At 37.9% G+C, this 17,135-nt stretch overlaps 1 protein-coding gene across 2 annotated transcripts in view; it reads left to right on the top strand.

Annotated features, from left to right (window-relative positions):
• Window positions 1-17,135, top strand: part of gpc6b (glypican 6b) — an 83,138-nt gene that overhangs the window by 63,002 nt on the left and 3,001 nt on the right. For both annotated transcript variants that reach the window (XM_051404994.1, XM_051404993.1), the window contains 2 exons: window positions 14,921-15,057; window positions 16,154-16,329. In XM_051404994.1, the coding sequence (XP_051260954.1) occupies window positions 14,921-15,057; window positions 16,154-16,329 (313 nt within the window). The remainder of the gene's footprint in view (window positions 1-14,920; window positions 15,058-16,153; window positions 16,330-17,135) is intronic.

The following is a 17,135-nucleotide window of genomic DNA, read 5'->3' as shown; positions in this document are numbered from 1 at the left end:
CAGTCCAGTATTGGACCCCCTTTTTATGTAACCCTCAGAAAACACGTCTTTTTTAACTGATTAAGTCATCACCTGCAAGTACAAGGCTAGGTACATGTTCTTCTCTGATTATTAATAAATGAGACCCAAGTCATGGCCAGCTCAATCATCCATGATGAATTCAGAAAACTCTCTTGACAGAATACAAGGCTTTTTTTGATAAATGTGTATGTCTAAGACTCATTTACGTTTTACTGAATTTTTCAGAAATGCCTGGAATATCTGGAATTTATAAAAGCTTGATTGAAGTTCTTGTGTTGACTGCTACAAGGAGACACTGTTGTTAGTGCACCTTAAACAAGGTCTTCTTGCAACAAGTACTCTTCATGAAATGCTCCCAGTAAGAGACAAGAGACAAAACAAGAACATACAGTTGTGTGTCTGATTATTGATTAAGTCGCTTTTTGCAAATGTGTATTTTTGTTTTTCATAAAATCTGAGTTTCATCAAAATGGTTTAAATTTCATACATTCAGTTTTCACTTGTTTCTTCTTATTATATTCAGATTTTACATAAATGTTTTCTGTGCTTGATGATTGTGACTGCGTAGTCGATGGAAAAGCTATATTTGTAAACAAATTGCAGCTCCCTTTTCATCTGTTCAGATATAATTTACTCCTGCCATTCCCTTTTCTTGTCTCTTTGCCCGTCTCACCCTGTCAGACGTTTTTTGTACTGCTGGATAAAGTAAACATTTTTGGAAACCCAAGTCAACAATCACCCGTGGCTATCCAGCATGCATTCAGGAATACACCCCAAGGTTAGTCTAAACCTACCACAGTAATTCCCAACTCCTGCATGAAAACAGAAAAACACTGCACAACATATTGTAGAAAATACTCTCCATGGAAACTGCTCCTGAAAACATCCCAAGTGGTTTCTAACCTGAGGTCACAAAATAAGTATGAGGGGTCACATAAGGGTAAACAAGATAAAGATAAGATTATGTGTTTATTTTTCTAGGTTTTGCCTAACCTTTGTTTTTTTCTCGTGAAATACTACATAGATTTAGACAACAACAAAAATCACCCCTTGGTTGAACTGCTCACATTTCTTTTTTAAATGGCACCTGCTGGAATGTGACTGGCCAGATGAGTCACAAATCACGCTTTTACGTACATGTCTTAAACTCAGATTTAAGATGATCACATACAAATGAATGACAGCAGATGAATGCAAAAACAGCCTCTAGTGTCAAACTCTGCACATACATCATTCTGCACAGTGAAGGTCAAACATCTGGGAGCAAAAACTATTTTCGAGTGTAGTGGGACTTAACCCAAAGCCACCTTTCTTACTGTTACATTAGATCAAGAGCAGTTTGCTGAGCGTTATATCCTTCGGCCAAAATCCAAATCACGCCAATGTGCATTTCAGTAGTTGGGAGACTCTTGTCCTCTTGGCTAGCCCTCTCTGTAAAAAAAAGGTGGCAGCATGGTGGATCAATGTTTAGAATTGCTGCTTCACAGCAAGAACGTTTTGCACTTGAATCTTGGTTTTCAACGTCTTTTCTTTTCTTTTTTTCTCTCGAGGTACTCCTACAACCATGCCATGCAGATCAATAAACTGCTGTTAGGTGTGACTGTGTGATTCTCTGTCTGTGTTTGTTAGCACAGTGAGAGACCAGTGATCTGACAAGGGTTTTTCCTTGCTTTAGCCCATACACGGGCCGCAGCCTTCTGTGACTTTGATTAGGAGTACGAGTGTGAATAGTGTGACCGAATGAATAAAAGGTGCAAACTTCTTTTGTACCTATGGTGTGTGGTGGAAACTATGATATCACTTTTATTCTCTGCACATATTCATGTTAGGATAAATTATTCATTCATCCATGGATAACTTGTATTAAGTAAAACTGAATATTCATGCACACAATCCTTTTTTCTTTTTTGTCTCTCATTCTTTGCCATGTTCGGTAGGAAACACTGACTATAAAACATCCGTGTGTGGTTTGTGAAGTCAGTTGTCAGGAAAAAAAGGACAACCACTCCTTTCCCAAAATCTTGACCCTGGCATTATATTTGTTTCGGTCCAGGAACATGTCAAGCCACTGAAACATTCTTGTTTTGGATACAGCTTAATGGAAGTAAAGTGGGCCTGTCCACAGTTCCATTCTCTGAGTTGTTGTATCTACAGACTCTTGCCCAAGCCATGCAATTATGTAGATTCCACAGATTCTAACATAACTCTCTAAAACCACATTAAAATAAATAGTCTGGAAGTGCACATGTGGCATCATAGTTTAGAACATTGTTTGACCCTACATTAAACAATTCCCTCTGTGAGGAGTGGCACTTAACTTAGCACTTACTTGGTGTAAATATTGAATTGCTATAAAACTATAAACTGATAAATTCTAAATATACCTTTAAATGTAAATTATCTCTTCAGTACCACCTGGAAACGGAGGTTTGATGTGACTAGATTTGTATGTAAGTGTATGTAAGTTTAATAATGTATTTCCAGAGAAACTACAAAAACCAACATGAATTGAAAAGGTTAATTTGTGATTGTTTGTTGTCATTATAGAAAGTCAGTAACCTCTCTTACTTTTTAAATATGACCAGTTTCTTTTCAAGATAACCACCTACGCATTACACACTAGTCATGCTTCTATAGTGGCCTTTGTGTTGTATTTTAAACATGAAAGACCAAAACATAAACAACTTATCAGAGCAAACATGCTGTCATAGCAAAATGTTCTCTGTCAAACAGCTGTGTTTATTGTTTATGAGGCTAGAGAGACAGTAACTTCCATTTCTGAGCATGATACTCCGGTCTGATATATTCTATTTTTCATAATAGGCAGTCACCTAAAGGCACATGTGCATCTGCATTATTTGCGCCCACACAGCAGTGAAAGTAGCTTCTTTTTTTCAAGCGTTCATAAGCAGTGTCTCAAAAGAGCCAGCATGCAGAAGCACTATCTACTTATACCTACTGACTCATTGTCCATCACCCACAGATCTTTAAAGGGACGCATTAGGTTAACTGCTCATTGACGGTTAGGGAAACAGAGGGGGTTTGGGTGGAGTAAATGCGGGCTAGGGTTGAATGCCAGGGATTGAGATACATGGGATTTCCCAAGATTGGGAAACCAAGATTTGTAGCATTTTGCACATTTTTATGCATATGGCACTCAATGGTAAAGTTCAATAATTATTTCAATCTTCAACACAGTGACAGAATCAGTCAGGATCTAATGGCAATTCATGTTTTGTTATTCCCAGGTAAACAGTAAAATTCATTTTGGGATATGTTTATTTTCTGCAGAAAAACCTCAAAGAAAGTCTATTAAAACCATTTGATGTTGTACTACCACATAAACTAAGAAAAACATTTGAAAGTTAAACTAAACATCATTATACAACAAATTTTAAAGCTAGACAAGAAATCCTGTAATAAGAGTGATATATTCCTGGAAAGTAATAATTTAAAAATTACAGTAAATTTTTAGAGAAGTTTCAACTCCCATTCAGCCAGGCTTTTCTTGGCTTACTCAAGTGCATTTAATGTCCCCATCGAATCAAAAATATTTTTTTCTTGTTGTTCCTACAGTCAGATGTTGGAGCTTCACAGTGCAGCTTGATGTATGTGCAGATTTTGGCACTAGAAGGATGTTTTCACATTCATCTGCTGAAAGTGGAAAGTTTCTCTGTGCTCACTGAAAATCAGATTTTTAAGGGGCGGGACCTAAAAGCATGAATGAATGAATGAATGGATCACAAATAGTTTAATTTCAAGCCTGGTCCAGTTTGCAACTTATACAAGTGTGATGTAGAAACTTGAAGCCACCAGTGCACATCCACTGACAATGAACTTTTCGGTGAAGTAGGAGACTTGCATATTCATAGATTCTGGGTTTTTTAATGAGTTAGAAGGAGTAGATGTCTTTTCAAGGATTTTAATGTAGAAATTATACTTTTTGGGGGAATTATTGCTCCAAGCACACTATATGTATATGTCCTACTACTGGAGGTGATATTTAAGTAATTCAAGTATTTCCATTTTGTCCCTCTTTATACTTCAACTCTTTTTTCAAGTTTTTTTTAAAATAGTTGCTAGTTAGAATAAGATTTTACATATGATGCTCTATGATGAATCTACCCACCACTATAAAGTAGTTAAAAGTTACTCTACCTTCATGAGCCAAAATGCTGCTTAAATGTCAATGTATCAGTAAAGACCACCCAAAATAATTACTGACTGAGTTTTCCTGCATATTGAGTACTTTTACATTGTACATGTACATTTTGATACTATACTTTTACTTGTAATGGTATATTTGTTCATTGTAAAATTGCTACTTTTACTTGGTAAGATCTGAATACTTCATTCACAACTGACAAGACCGACATTAGGTGTTAATTCCTAAACTTTATCATAAATAAATACAATAGTGTTTTATTTTTCTTGCTGTCATTGTTAGACATTCAGTGAATTCCATATCTGTAATGTAGAGGACATGATGAAGAGATGCACAGGAAAATATGCATGTCAAATTCAGATGTAAAGAAGTGCTAGCTGTTAATGGCTCAAAATTACAGCTCTCAAAAACAGCAGGTTTCTTACAAAATGAAACACTGATGTGCACATGTACGTCATCAATTGGATCTCCAGACCGAAGAGCACTGAAAGGTGACACACCTCTCTTATCCTGTTAACTCAGTCAGTACTACTGTTGGCACCTATAACATCAAACTGCTCCAGTGGAGCTGCCCAATGGCTAACAGATCAGACTGTAATCGTACTGGACAGCCTCCAGTTGTCAACGTATGCAATTGTGGAGTAGGACAGTCCTTGAAAAGAGCATTCAACCTCACTGAATCTAAATAAGGGTTTTTAAAAAAGGCCAGTTTGTGTGGGTGTGTAACCATGCAGATGAGTCTCTCATCTTGCACACTACAAGGCGTATTCATGTACAGTCAAGACTGCACACTTTGTTTTGAATGGACCTCTGGGATCTGTACTATATTAAAACCCACTTACAGTGACCAGTAACCACAGTAACCACAAATCACCACATCTACCAGAGCAGATGTATTATGGCTATGAATGTTGTTATCTGATTGCATGAGTGAAAAGTCTCACCTTTTGAGAGAGAGAGAAAGGAGCTGTGCTTGTAAATGCATAGGAAGCTGAGTCCTCCATCGTTACACTCCCATCAGTTTGTGTCAGGTGGAAGGGCATAATTAAATAGGTGTCTGACGAACATGCAAGGAGACGTCTCCCATTGCGACACATCTCAATCGGGATCAGAGAACTGGGGTTACAGCCACACAGTCCACCAAAGCTTTATGACCTTGGTCCTGTCTTGAGATAAAGACATAAAGCCAAAAGGTGCAACAACAATAGAATACTTATCAGCCACAGTTCACTGTTGTCATTCAAAAGGCAGCGCTAGTAATGTTGTCAAGGAGACAGTCAGAATTAAGAAACAGCATTTGTGGTAGCTGGGTTGAAAACAACTCAGGTTTCTGGAAATTATAAGAGAGGAGTTATAGAAGTAATAAATAGTCACCAGTATTAAAAATTCACCAGATCAATTTATTCTCTGGGACACATTGAGGCATATTTCATGCATGCATATGTGCAATGTGAAACTAAGGATTGAACCATTTTGAAAGCCCAGTCCAAGGTGGCTGAAAGTAAGCTTTAAGAAGGAGAACTGAGGTCTGTATTAAAAAGTGAGTTCTGAGCCAAAGTATTTTAAATATATTTAAGAAAGCTCTACACCAAAAGTGAAGAATAAATCACATTTGTCAAACAACTCAGTGCTACTGACAGCGAGTGTAGACCTAACTTAAGAGTAACTCTCAAGCAATCGTGTGATTGTTCCGGATTGATCACATGTACAGAAAACCAATCAAGTCAGCTTTATCATAGGCCTGCACAATAGCTCATTCTTGAAACAATTTTTTGTGGTTTGTTATTCTACAAATGGCTGTGTGATTTGTTTGCATTAGCACATTTTCACATGAAATTTGAGGGAATTTTAAGAAAGAAAAAAAAAAGGAAACCCAAACTGGAGCTCAGAGGAAATTCTGCAGCTATGGGAACATAACATGTGACAAAAAATCCCAACTCAAAGGTTGACTTACTATATTCTTCTGAGTTTCTCAAAGCTGCGGCTCTCTCCTCTACCACTGTTCCACAGTTTGATCAGTCTGGGCCCTGTTGTTCACAACGACATGTACATAACTGTATGTTGTCTCAATCTTCAGTGATGTATTAACAGTGAAAAGGTTGAAGTTGCATGGAACACATCTCTCATCCTGTCAGGGATCAAATGAACTCAGTACATTTCATATGCAACTGTAAATGCCATTAATTTATAATCATAATCCATAATCCATACCGTATGCAGTCAGTCAGGAGTCTGTTCAGTCCGTTCAATCTATGTAATATTTAAGATGACTTTAATATCCATTGTGCATTTATAACTTGTTTCTACCAGATATTTAAATGTGAGTATGCAAGTTGTAAATGCCTGCAGAATACATTGTAGCCAGACCACATCTGGAGGTGGATCTGGGCTAGATGCAAATGCAGTCACATTCTTAAACAAATATGCCCAACAAGTTGAAAGGTCACCCAACTAAAGGTTCTGTAATTGTACAAGAATCTTGAAGTTGCATTGCTCTGCTGAGCACAATTTTGCAGTCACAAATAAATTAACAAATCAAGTTAAGAAACAATAGACATGGTTAATTAAATAAGAACGAATGCTGTAGAGAGAGGAGTGTCTGGAGGTGAAGAGTTTATTTGCCCATGCCGAAAACGATCATTTCATTATAATTTGACTTTAATGGTTCAGTTTTTAGCTTTTCCATATGCCATCATCATGTTGATAATCAGTCCCTGTTCAAAGGAAAATCAGAGGCCAAGTCAACCAGCAGTTATAGTGCCGAGACTAGAATTTTTCACAAAAAAAGGTCAGTGATTTTATGAAAAATAATTCCATACATTTCTCAGGGACTAATGCTCATGCCATAAAGGCTCTGCTACTTTTCATATCTGTCAATACATTAATGAGACACTCTGGGCCCATTGCATTCTAGGCTGCCTGCCTCTCTGGGGAACAAGGGCAGCAGGGAGAGAGCAGGCCTGCCGATGATTGCTCTGTTCTCCACAGTGCATAGCTTCCCTTTAATCATCTCCCTTTTTCAAACTTCTCCTGTCGTAGCCCTGGGCGAATCACAAGCACAAACTCACCAGTGTTTCATCAATATTATGTCATATTTTCTCACTGTGTGATAAATTCTGCTCACCATGATACACCACATTGGCTAACTGTGCAGATACCAGGGGACTGGTAGTAAATGGTTTGAGGCAATATTATGTAAAATGGGCCACTGAATATGTTCTATTGTACACTGACAGTATGTAAATACTGAGCTACAACAACTTACAGAGGTTTGTCATTTATGAGTAATGAAGCATCATTTAAACCACTGGGTTACCTTAAATGTCCCTAAAATCACGAATGATAACTGCATTAACTTTAAGATATTATTAGTTTTGGGTGTGTGTGTTTTGTTTGTTTTTATTTAATATATTTTGGTAATTGTTATTATTACTTACTCAGTACAATGATCAAACCTGATCAAATTAGCCTAACAACACAGCTTCTGCTATTTTTGGAACCAGTATTGTGTGTGTGTGTGTGTGTGTGTGTGTGTGTGTGTGTGTGTGTGTGTGTGTGTGTGTGTGTGTGTGTGTTTTACACAGAGATGCACCGTCACATTAAATTAAAGGCATGATGAATTCTTTCTCCTACAGCAGTTATGAAGATTGTTGAAAGTTGAAAATAAACTTATACCTCGAGGGTGTCACAGAACTCTGTGATTAAATTCAGTATTCAGCTTTTATTCACTGAAGTATGCAATCAAAACTAAATTTGACAGCATAGTCAGCCAGTATGGGAGGGAATCCAATATAATGCACCTGTGAAATTACATTGACACATTTTGAATTTCTTTAATTTCTTTAAATCTTAAAGCATGTGTAACACTTCTAAGTGATAAATATGTGTTACTCTTATTTATTGCCTCAGTAGTATCTCCTCAACCTCTGTCAGATATACCATTAAGATGGATCGCACAGCATTTCCAAAACAAATGCAAAATAATAGCCAGTTTTCAATAACAAAAGAGTTTCACTGTATGTGTCAAGTATCCATTCCCAGGAAGCAGCATAATAACCAACTCACAGTGCTGTCACTGTCAGTGCTGTCACCAGAAGATGTAAGAAAGATATACGCAATGAGGCTTTGTTGAGATGTCCATGTTAAATCATGTTGTATTCTGCTGTGGCAGATTTATGCGAGGACGTGATGAGTCGTAATCAAGGGGTACAAGGAGAGCGGCTCCAGCTGAGAGTTGAAAAAAGTGCGATGGCCCGCAGAATGAGGCTAAAAATGGCTTTATCATGAACACATGGTGTGTAGTCTGGCAGCGGAGGACAGAAACCACATATAACACCACATTTTAGTTTGCAAGTGGTTGTGCTGTTTTCTAACCACGATTTGCTTTGGTGTACCGTTCCCATATGTGTTCTGCAAGATAAACAGCTGGGCGATGTCTTTCTAGTCTCGTCTATTGTGAAGTCACAGAGGGGAAACATATTTGCTTTAGCCCCTTTGTTGATGGATATTGATTTGATGAAAACAGCCTACATCTATATGCACTCTGGTAGTCACCTTTGAGGTGAGTGTTTCCAGACAAGGACAAAAGAGACCTGACAGAGAGGCAGACAACTGCTACTTAAAACATTATCACAGAGGTCATTTACTTGGTGTGCTTTGGGATAGCCAATATTATTTCTACACTGCTGATTTTTTAATGTGCTAAAAATGCTCTAGAGCCAGATGGCAGGTCTTGGATGAGAGAATCTGCTGTTTATGGGTAGACCTATGCCAATGAGGAGGACTTTATGACGTGTTAGACACCAGATTAAATAGCCATGTCCAGGGACATACGCCCACAGGGCCTCAGCACCCTGATACTCGACACTGTAGCAGTTGATCTGTTGGCTACATTAACACATAGCGCACCCAGACTTAGAAAGCAGTGTGTATTAGTTTTTAGGATTGGCTCAGTCAACAATATAACTTGATCAAGAATGTGATGAAGAGGCAGAGTTATTCTTACTGTGGCCTTCCTGCTTGTGAGAAACTATTCGGTCTGTCCTCAAAGTGGTCACTGGTCAGGGAAAGACTTATGGCATGGCCAAGGTCTTGGTATGAGCACAACCGACTCCCTGACCTCTGTAATTGAGATGCAGGAAGAAAACTGCATTCGTATCAAATGAAAAAACTATTTTAACGCAGACAGGAGGAGCAGTTGCCAGGGAAAATAAGTTGATCGAGGAGTCGTCTGCCCCTCGTGGTTTCGTGGCGAGACCTGCTGCCGAGTCTATGATTAGATTGAACATGCACTAATTTAGCTCAGACTTGCAGCAGAGGGATATGCTCTGTGTCAAGCCGCGATGACATCCCCCAGATAGTTGCTTAAAAAAAGGACTAACTGTAAATTTAACAAGATAGAGGTGTTTTAACTAGCATGAAACAGAATGTCTGATAAGCCCTTTTTTTTTTTCTGTGAGCAAGAGGAGATTCACCAGCTGACAAAGCAGCCAGGGGAGACACTGAACACTGTAGGTCAGCTTTGGCAGCGCTGTGAGTGTGATGTGTTTTGAGTAAAAGTTAGAGAGATAGTCTGCCCACATATTTCTGTTTTTTTTTTTGTTTTTTTTTATTGAAAGGCAGATAGCATGTCCGGGCATCATCCCACGGCCAGATAAGAGCTTAGGCCCCTGACATTGTGCTGTTGCCAGGAGTGTGACTGCAGCTTCAAAGCCAGTGACACGTCAGCTTTTTGATCTGCGAATAGGCAAGGGCATCTGAAAACCACTGGTTAGTACAGTTTACTCACATTTCAGCTGAAAGGTGGCGCACAGCTGCCACCCTGTTAACGCGCATAACAAACTCGTGACCTGCCTGTGTGCTCACTCAGCTACATACACATACAAATCCAACTGATGATAAATACATGGAGTATCTGTAAACACATAGACTATTGGCCTGCTAACACCATCATTGACTCATATTGTTGTTTTTGGAAATAATTATTCTCTGTAAACATTTCTTCATGTTTGTCCATTCAAGCTAGCCAATTACTTTTTACAGCAAGTAAACAATGTACTGTATATCTGGTATGTTTGGTTGGATTCTATTTGTAGTGGGGGGTGGGGAATCAAGTTTAAAGGTGAGTTTATGTTTGGATCATGGCACGCTAAGCTGTGTGAGCTGTAATACATTAGAGGCTCCTTTTCAGTACTGTTCACTGCTGAATTAATCTTCGTATCGTATTGTGGCTCAGCTGTTTGGTAAACTTCCTGTTTTCCTGTTCCTGAAGAGACAGAAATAGCAGGAACAGAGAGAGAATTTGATTACATTTATGATTTATGAATTCATATTTAATAAAAGATTAATCGTGTATTAAGTGGCAGGAAAACTGAGAGCAATTACAAAAAAGGTGGAAGAGGGAAGAAGCTATACAGTCCAGAGATGAGCATACACAGTTATATTACAGTTGAGGGAGAAACTGGAGGATTTATTCACAAAGCTCCTTAGAATAGGAGTCTGGTTTAAGATCACGGGTCAGCTAGCCATGAAACCTTCACTTTCAGTTAGGACTGTGGAAGAGAAGAGAAGAGAGAAGAGACCAGAATTACAGCAAGGGGGCAGAGAGAGGGAGAGAGAGAAACACAATGAAGTAATATATGGCTCATGACAGGAAGCAGGGAGACAGAGGGTGAAAAGAGAAAAAGTATAACTTGAGAAGAAAGGAGCAAGCGGGCAAAAGTACACCTTGCTGCAGCTTTTCATCCTCAAGGTTTAAATTGATGCTTGATCGTGAATAGTTTCTCTTGTTTTAGCTAAACATGGCATTATTATCCACTAAGTCGCACAATAAAGACAAAAACCAACAATGAATTCATCCTTACGTAGCCAAAGCCTGACATATAGTAGCTCACAGAATATCCTTTAAAGCTCCATTGTTGTCCAAAAACTATAAAAAGCACATCAATGAGCTGCACTGCGTGACATGTTCCTCCATTACAATAAATATGGCCACTGTACCATCCTGCTGCTGTAAACACTCACTAGGACACAAAGTGTGTGTTTTAATCCACCGCTGGAAAATTGTTCCCAACAAAAGCACTGCATACTCTTGTTTGAGTAACTAAAGACTACAGTGCTCAGCTGTTTTAAAAATCTACTGAGCCTTTGTTTAAAAATGTAATTATATAAATGTGTAAATCGTTTTTAAAGATTTACATCAAAGGGCTTAGGGCTGAAACTGACAGATGGGTCGGGAAGTATTGAAAGAGAGACAGCAGCAGTGTTGGTTTTGGTCTTTTAAAGGGGTTTGTTGACTTTAAGCAAAATATTTAAATAACACCATACCTTTGAATTTTATTTTTCACACTTCGTGCAATGCGTGAGACAAATATCTAAATTGTTGTAAACAGCAGATCCACTGAGACCTTACAGGACCTCCAAACCTGAAACAACTTTGCATTAACATTTGCAATTATTTCCATCCCTCATGTGAATATCTAGCAGTATTACTGTAAGTTAAAGGCTGCTGAAATTTCAGTTTTATAATGAATACCAATTAAATAAATAATAAATCAATTTGACTTTCTAAATATCTGTTCATGGATGTCTGAGAACCGCTATAGTCCTTAATGTGAAGCAGAATATTCTCAGTTCTTTCTTAAAACATCTCCAGGCATGCATTTTCACAAAATTGTAGGAACATTATGCCTTTAAGAAACATAGAATATAGATGATGTGATGCATAAAACAGAAAGAGAGCAAGGCCATGTACAACCCTGTAGGATGAGCCTTCCTCGTAGAGACCTTGGCAAAGTAGAAAATGTATTCAATTCTTCTTTGGATCTTTCTTTTAGTGCAGTACAAGATAGACAAAATATTAAACTATGACTATGCAAAAATGTCATAATACAATTACAGAATGATTCCAAAAGATTTTGCAAAAGGAGAAAAAAAGATGAAATGAAAGAAATATAACAGAACAATAACTGTAAAACTTAAGTTTACCTTATTAGTTGTATTACTACTACTAGTAGTACTACTATATATGTATGTGTGTATATAATATATATATATATATATATATATATATATATATATATATATATATATTTATATATCAGTATAGTATAGTATATAGTACATTTCAAATTTAGCTGCGTACAACTCCATTATAAATGGTAAATGGGCGGACTTAAAGTAAAGTGTAAAAATTATTATGTAAATTATAAATCTCCAGATTTGGAGATATTTGTTTTTATTATACAACAGTAAGTACATTCATGCCCTAAGTGTGAGTGTGTGTGTGTAGCAGTGTGTCTAAACAAATTCATATCAGTCATATTTAAAACATTATTCTGTGTCAGTGGAAGAGTTTATTCATTCAATAATACATGTACAGTAAATGCATATAGAAGCTGTGCCTGTCTTTTCCCAGCACTTCTAATACCTCAAGATGCATATGTTGGCAATGTTTTAATGTTTTACAGGAACAAATTATAATTTAAATGGTGTCTCCTATCAACTGCCTTGTCAGCCCTTATTACACAACCATAGGTATTACACACTTTGATGTCACCAGGAATTAAAATAGCTATCACACATCCTGATTATAGTAATATTTTAGGTTGTCACTATAAACAAATAGAATTTAATATCCGAGTGAGGGACGAGGGGGAGGGTGTTTTGTCTGTGATCTTCATTATGATTTTAATGAGAATATTAACCCTGTCTGTAATAAGCAGCTGATTGTAATGAGGACCTGGGCTCCACATACACGTCCTCTCTCCTTTCTCACATACCATCACCACACTCAAATGATATTATGGAGTTTTCCTGTTTATACTGATTTTTGTGTATACGTGCTTCATTAGACTTCCTTCCTGCATCTGTCTCCATGGCAAATATGTCAGACCACATTAGGATTCATGTGAATGTGAAGTTTGATATGAAAGAAACACATTAGTGAAGATAATTGGTATCAATTTGAAAAGTGTTTTTTCACTCTCATTTCCTTTATGTATTTTCTTTCTGGCTGCTTTCATCTCTCCATTTCTCAAAGACATAGTGCCATCTAGTGTGCATTGCAGCTGGTTGCATGCCAGGGCTGCTTGTTGCAGTCGTATTATTTATTTATGGGCAATGCGCAATGAATTGAGAGGCAGACTTTTCCCAAAGGCATATTTATTATTGTGTGAAAAGGCTCAATGTTTCCTCTTCGTTTTAAACTTTTCTCCTGTAAATAGGGGGGTTTATATAACTGCTAAGACTGTGTGTTTGTTGTGGTTTGTTGAAATAGGAAATGTTTGGTCACTCTAATATATATATATAATATATATATATATATAATAGATATGTGGCTGAGTACAGCTTTATGTGTCAATACTGCACAGCAGAGAATATTATTAAAAGTAATAATCATTAAGACATTGCCAGTCACCTCAGCCCTTTAAATAACCTGGAAGAAATTAACCGTTTATCTATTTTCAGCTACATGAAACATGGCAGTGCCATGTTTAGCAGAGGTGCTAATTTAAATATTTGCATTACTAAAACATTAATATGTCATTCCTAGTTAAATTCACACTTTTTACCAACCTGGTTTTGCCAGCTGATCCTGTGAGAAAATGTGAGTTTCTCACTTGTTAAACTAAACTTAATGTGTGAGGTTTAGTCAAACATTGCCAGTCAATCTCTTGCATTGAGTGCAGCCTTGACCCTCTGGGCAGTATCACAGCTGCTGAAGTGCTTTGGCATCAGTGTGACAGGATTAACACATCAAAAGCAGAGTCGGGGCCTACAGCAGCGTCACACAGTCAGTACAGCACCTTTCATGTTCTGCTCAGGTTCACTACAATTTCACGTAAGCCAACAGCAAGTCAGACGGAAAAAGATAATGGGGCCAACCTGCTGCTATCAGGCTTTCCCTCAGCTTCAGTGAAATATGTCAAATTCTGTGTTTGATGAAAGATTGGAGTTCAACAGGCTCAAGTCAGGAAACGATATCTGACTGTGTCACATGGCCGGGATGCAAAGGAGCATTTAAGTCTGACATTCAAGCTGAAATTATTGCTGCAAGCCAGCATGGTCTTACTTTTCATGATGCAAACATTCGATAGTCAACACGGAAGGAAAATTAAACCCAAATCATTTTTTTGGGGAGTCAGGGAGTTAAGATGTCTCAGGGTCAAATACCAAGATTTATAATCCCTTTGATAAGATGTGGTAATAAGTGAAGGCGGGGCAGTTTTATAATGAGTTTGCAAATTAGATATATCAGAGAGTTTAAAAAAAGACTAAAGCTCAGTTAGGTCATAGACGCTTGATTCATACCTACCATTTTTTATATATATCAGACACTTCAAGGATATCTTTCATTGTCTGTATTTTCTCAGATGCTTTTATAAGAAGGGTAATTAGTAATATTGTTGTCTTTGGGCGCTACAGCATAAATATAGGTATGGGAGGGGTGTCATTGTCAACACTCGCTATCTTTTGTATTTGATAATGAAAATAAATAATGGGTTATTAAAATAGATTCCAAATTGGTACAAATGTACATCCAATTAATGTTCACATTTTTGCACTGATATTTCTTGTATTATGTGCTGTGTATATATATATATATTATACATGTATCATTTTCAGCTGTACAGTAACTCCAGGGCTGCAGCTGCTGTATTGGATCACTAACTTGATTTGTTTATGAAGGGGTTTTTTTTTCCTCCCATGTAACAACCCCTGTCTTTGCTTAAGGTGCTTGACATAAAAGAGAAACTGAAGCTGTCAAAGAAATTTTGGTCCAACCTGCCCGAGGCGATGTGCGTGGAGGACAGAGTGACCGCTGGAAATGCCAGTGATGACGAGTGCTGGAATGGACATACCAAGGGCAGGTAAGTGTGCCAGTGCCCAAGACAAATGCAATACAAAAGGTTACTAAGAAGTCCAAAGTCTATTCGACTCAATGGTAATCTGTCTAATCCCAGAATTAAGGACCAGATTAATTACTTTAACTGATTTAAACTCAGCCGTGCAAGAATTTTCGTACTTTAACTGTTATTTGTCAACTACACAAACAGGATGTGGTCTCCTAAATACTCCATAGTTGATCATTCTGGTTTGGATTCATCCTTTACTATATAGCATAATTTGCTTTGATGCTTTTTGCATTTTTGTCAGTGTTATTTTATAGAATTGTGTTTTCATTCTCCTTTAAAATGTGCAACCAGCATGGTGCATCCCTGTTAATCTGATTTTCAAGGAATATATCATCACCAACGCTCCAAATGCCCACAGCCATGCTGAGGTCACGGTTAATTGATTTGAGCTGCTTTTATTCATAACATCAACTTGTATGATCAAAAGATGTTGAGAATTCACATTATAAATTCTTTGAATAACCCTTAAAGCTAATAATTTACCCTGTGTGGCAGCTGCTGCTATTTTCTGCGACCAGGAAGAAAAGAATATCGTCAGTGAAATTAGTCAAATGTTACGACAGACAGAGCAGAGACTTCTGAGGTGTATGTTATCCAGAGTGACCTGGGTTTTGGGGAAACAAATGCTGTTGTGTGAGACAACATGTGGAAGGGCCTCACATGATGGCCTGCTGCGTATTCCTATCAAGCAGGAATACAGGCAGCTGTTGTTTTTCCCTGGAGAAGTATTTCACATCTATGTCAAAATTACCCAACGTGATTAGGTCAAATGTTGATTATGTCAACACTGTTATGGCCTCAAAGAGCTATCCTTATTTGCTGTATGAGAATTAGAGCCAAAGTTTAGGCTTTCTCTGGTCTTTCTTATTGACAAAGGACTTCTGATGATGAGATTTCTTTGCATGTACGAGAGTTCAGAATCTATAATAAGTTGGTTCACTGTCAAAAATATTATTTTTTATTCACTAATGAGCACTTGTCCTTTTAACAAGCACCTTGTCATAATTAATTCACAAGGGTTATTTGGTTTGTTGTATTTTCAACCTAAAAGGTACTTCCCTGAAGTTCAAAAGGATGGACTGACCAACCAGGTGAATAACCCTGAAGTGGGTGTTGACATCACCCGCCCAGACACCTTCATCCGCCAGCAGATCATGGCTCTCAGGGTGATGACCACCAAGTTGAAAAATGCCTACAATGGCAATGATCTCTCCTTTCAAGATTCAAGTAAGCAGTTTGACGCTTTCCCCTCGCACACACATGTGGCAACATGCGGCTTAAGGCAGGAAATGTATTTTTAGACTTGCCCACCCTGCCCCGGTTGGTCAAGTTCAACTTGTCACTCATCCTGATAAGCTGTCCAGTTTGAAATACTACTTAACCTTCAGGCAGGGGTAATCAGCATCAGTAAAGCCACATGAGGCCATGAAAGAGCAAATAACTAACACAGACAGCGTGAAATAAAAAAGAAAAAAAACGCCACCAGCTGCAGGGCCTCTCTCAATTCTCTAATTTGTGCGCCCTCAACTCATCTCTTCTTTGTGTCTCTCCTCACCTCCTCTGCTTGCATCTCTGGTGGGAGGGACTAAGATGTAAGGAGAGGAGGCAAGAGAGGAATGGATGTACAAATTGGGAAATGAGAAAAGGCCTATAGTCTTCATCAAGGTAAGTGAAACGCTGATGAAGACAGTTATGGAACAATTTGGAGGCAGCACATTGGGTGTGCCATATTCTCCCTTCATGTAGCCATCACAGAAAATTGGGAAAGAAGGATTTGGTTCAGCGTCACAAACAGACTCCATTAACCTCCATTAACTTATTTTTTTAGCCACTTGGGGGCAGCAGAAACACGCAGTAAACAAATCACTGACATAATGTATCACATTTGAAGTTGATAGGGTGAGTTTATAGCAAACAGTGGCTTATTTTCAAATCCAGCAGATACAGAAGACTATTAGCAATACTATGGAATGTGTCTCCACTTGATACATGTAAGTCCAGTATTTACTCTCTTTTTAGCTCTCTCTTTTGGG

Source organism: Dicentrarchus labrax, unplaced genomic scaffold, assembly GCF_905237075.1.
Source record: "Dicentrarchus labrax unplaced genomic scaffold, dlabrax2021, whole genome shotgun sequence".
Classification (NCBI taxonomy): Eukaryota; Metazoa; Chordata; class Actinopteri; family Moronidae; genus Dicentrarchus; species Dicentrarchus labrax.
The sequence above is the reverse complement of the archived record's forward strand: the minus strand, read 5'-3'. Positions and strand labels throughout refer to the sequence as shown.